Here is a 3,543-nt window from a genome sequence, read left to right as displayed (position 1 = left end):
GACTTTACCTGTGTAGCAGTTATTCTGTTCTATTAATATTAAACCAGTTGCTATTAATAATTATTACATCCACCATTAAAACACTCTGCTATTATTCAGTTGCTATATTTTATCTTATCTAGATCAGATGTTAGTTTTGAGACGCTAACTTTTTCATCTCTTCATTATCAAAACGATAATGATGCCATTATTCTGTAATCGTCAAATCATTCGCCCCTAGTTTTTGGTAAAAATTTTGTGCTGAGTTCCAGTTAAGAACCATGAAATCTATTTTGTTACAATTGTTTTCCAATGCATCCTATAAACATTTTGTTATTTTTAGATACGTATAATATACTACATATAAAATTCTAATTAAATCGATAAACGTACTTTTGCAACTATTTGTATAATTTTGCTACCAACATGTTTCTGTCGAAAATCCGATGCCACGTAAAGATCATCCATAAATATAGATCTTCCAGTCCATGGAGAATAAGTGTACGAACCAAAAGTGTAACCAATGAGATTTTTGTCACATGTTGCCACGTAACAGAGAAATAAGGGTTTTTCACCAAAACCATCTTTTTCTAACGCTAAACAATTATTTTGGTATTATTAGACAGAAAGTTATATAATAATACAAACCGAAATAATATATAAAAAATCTCACTCTTATAATCAATTTTTATTGCGTTGGGCATTCTCTGATAGATCGCTAGTTTCTACTGTATATATATATATATTGTATATATAATATTTTTATATAATACTGTTCAAGATATTCATTATTAAAAAAATTTACCTGTACAAGTTCCATGAGGGCTTTACAATCTTCACGTACAGCTCTTCGTACAACATATGTCAGCCATTAACAAACGTTAATTTTAATTTTATATTTGCAGTAAACGTATAATTTTAAATATATTGAAAGTAAGCAATTTATATAGAATATATAGGTAAAAAACAACAAATTCCTTTAAATTTGAAATGATTTGAACTAAACTCGTAACTATATATGTTCTTGCCTCTGAATTTAGAGTAACATATATACTAAAACCAATTGCGAGAAATGAAAATTTTAATATATATATATATATATATATATATATATACTATATGTATATATATATGGTATATATACTCCGTCACAAAAACACAAAAACAATCCAGATAATCAAGTCTGCTTTGCTCAATTGTATGAGCAAAGCCTGCTAAAAACCGATAAGGTAAATTGTGTGTTGCGTATTGACAGGGCTGGGCATATTTCAAATACTTTTTGAAATACAGTATTTGAAATACAATTTGTATTTTGTATTTTGTATTTCAGCGGAGCACATAAAAGTATTTTGTATTTTGTATTTCAAATACAGTTTCAATCTATTTTGTATTTGAAATACTAAAGAAATTATTCATAAAAATTCTTGACAACAATTAATAGTAACTTAAATTTTTCTCATATAACAACTAGCGACACTAATGATTTTCGTCAAGTTTCAAGCAATATCAAATAATCAAAGTCAAATTTTATAATCTCACATTAGTAAATAACTTTTTCGTGCGATTGATACAGGACAATAGGACTGTTAAAGGGTGTAAGAGAGTAAAACAACTTTTTTTTCTCTCTCTAAAAGTGAAGAGAGAACTGTTGGAGGGGGAAGTTTAACATTACATATTATTATAAGGTTAAATTAAAAAGTATTTTGTATTTCAAATAAAAACTCTAAAAGTATTTTGTATTTTATATTTCAAATCGAAAGATTGAAAGTATTCTATTTTATATTTTGTAATTTAAATACTAAGATTGCCAGTATTTTTTATTTTAAATACTTTAATGATGTATTTTGCCCAGCCCTGCATATTGACTACAATGTGATGCTACAAATGCTTTAAATTGAGTATTAGTCAATTAATACAATTCGTTTTCCTGATTGATGGCAATCAAATACTTCGAAGTGTTTGCAGCGTTGATAGGTTCCACTCATTAGGTATGTTAATGGAATTCCAAGACTGCATTTTGTTTCACGCATGATGCACACGATATATCATTTTATTTTTGTTGTTCAATGATAATGAATATTAAACAAAGATAAAATGGTACATCATGCATATCATGCGTGAAACTGAATGCAGCCAAGATATGCTTCATTTCTCCTGCATTTCTATTGTTATGACTGGCTAGTCGCAATAAAAGAAGCGATGCTTAAAGAGCTGGATATTAGGGATCCGCTTTAAAATCATGATCTAATTTGCTTATATATTGCTGGCATACTGTTAGTACTTTGCCTACCTGGGCATTATGTGAGTTGCGTTATGTTGCATTTGGAAATACGTCTTCAATTCTTATCTAAATTTAAAATATGCCAAGATATGTGCCCTTGTAAAAAAGAGCTACTAATGCAGTGATAACACTACTGAAATTAATGTATTATAGTGTCAGTGCTTTACCGCAGTGCCACTACATTTTAGTAGTGTTATCACTGCATTAGTAGTTCTTTTTTACGAAGGTGTACAGCAAGTTTGATGTATTAACAATATTTATTCTCGCATTGAGATTTTCTATTTTAATTTAAAATAAAATTTAAAATAGTTTTCTTAAAAATGAGAGCGTTATATGTTTTATAATAATATAATTTTAAAATTTAGTTAGCATAATTTTCTTTAATAAGATATATATATATGGCGCAGTGGAATAATTTGCATTTATGTAATTGCGTTATCGGCTGCATTCAACAGAAGTTAGATTGCGTTCTATTTAACGTTTGCAATGCTCGTGAGTCTTATTATTATTTGTCCTTGTTTAACATTATTAATAAATAACAAGAATGAAATGCATGATTCCAAGAGCGTTACGAGTGTTAAATGGCTAATCCAGCTTTAGTAAGTTTGATAAGTATATATGATATGCATTCATTAAATTTTGCACTTATTAAATCCAGAAGTATATATATATATATATATATATATATATATATATTCCATTCATATACAGTCAAACCTCAATAACTCGAAAACCTCTATAAGATGAACATTTTGTTCATTCCCTTCCGCTTCGCTGCAGAAAAGCTCCTGTATAGATCGAAATAAAACCTATCTTAACTCGAATTATTTGTCAGGCATTTAGATATATATTTTGTCTCTGTAACTCGAATTTAAGTGGTAAAGCCACCTTTGGACGTACAAAATAAAGGCCAATTTTAGGAATCTTTTTCCAAGCGTATACTAAAACCGGTCAAAATTTAATATGAAGTATTAGTTAATATGAAGTTATTAGTTATCTTCGAAGGTACAAAAAAACATTATTTTAAAAGTTTTTCACTACAAAATGGCGACTCCAGTGTCCGGGTTAGGCGATGTCGAGCTCCCTAAACGGGCGAACCGGCTGCTCCGGCAGATTTGAGTCTGGAACAAAAAACTAAATTTTTTCTTTAAATATATATCATAAACTAGTAGACTACGTAGGGAAATTTGAAAATACCTTTTTTCGAAAAGTGGTGAGCATATATGAAAAGAAAGTTCATTTTTCACATAAAAATTGCGTAATAAAAGATCGGAAGAGCACAC

General features: G+C 28.8%; 1 protein-coding gene across 1 annotated transcript; it reads right to left on the bottom strand.

Moving 5' to 3' along the window:
* On the bottom strand, positions 1–555 carry LOC105451898 (diamine acetyltransferase 2-like). The gene is made up of 2 exons (XM_011692625.1): positions 373–555; positions 1–298 (listed from the first exon to the last, which is right to left on the bottom strand). Exons 1-2 carry the CDS (start codon positions 445–447, stop codon positions 188–190), a joined length of 186 nt encoding a protein of 61 aa, XP_011690927.1. The 5' UTR covers positions 448–555; the 3' UTR covers positions 1–187.
* Positions 556–3,543: the final 2,988 nt, after the last annotated feature.

This window comes from Wasmannia auropunctata, unplaced genomic scaffold, assembly GCF_000956235.1.
Source record: "Wasmannia auropunctata unplaced genomic scaffold, wasmannia.A_1.0 LD336041.1, whole genome shotgun sequence".
In the NCBI taxonomy this organism is placed as follows: domain Eukaryota; kingdom Metazoa; phylum Arthropoda; class Insecta; order Hymenoptera; family Formicidae; genus Wasmannia; species Wasmannia auropunctata.
The sequence above is the reverse complement of the archived record's forward strand: the minus strand, read 5'-3'. Positions and strand labels throughout refer to the sequence as shown.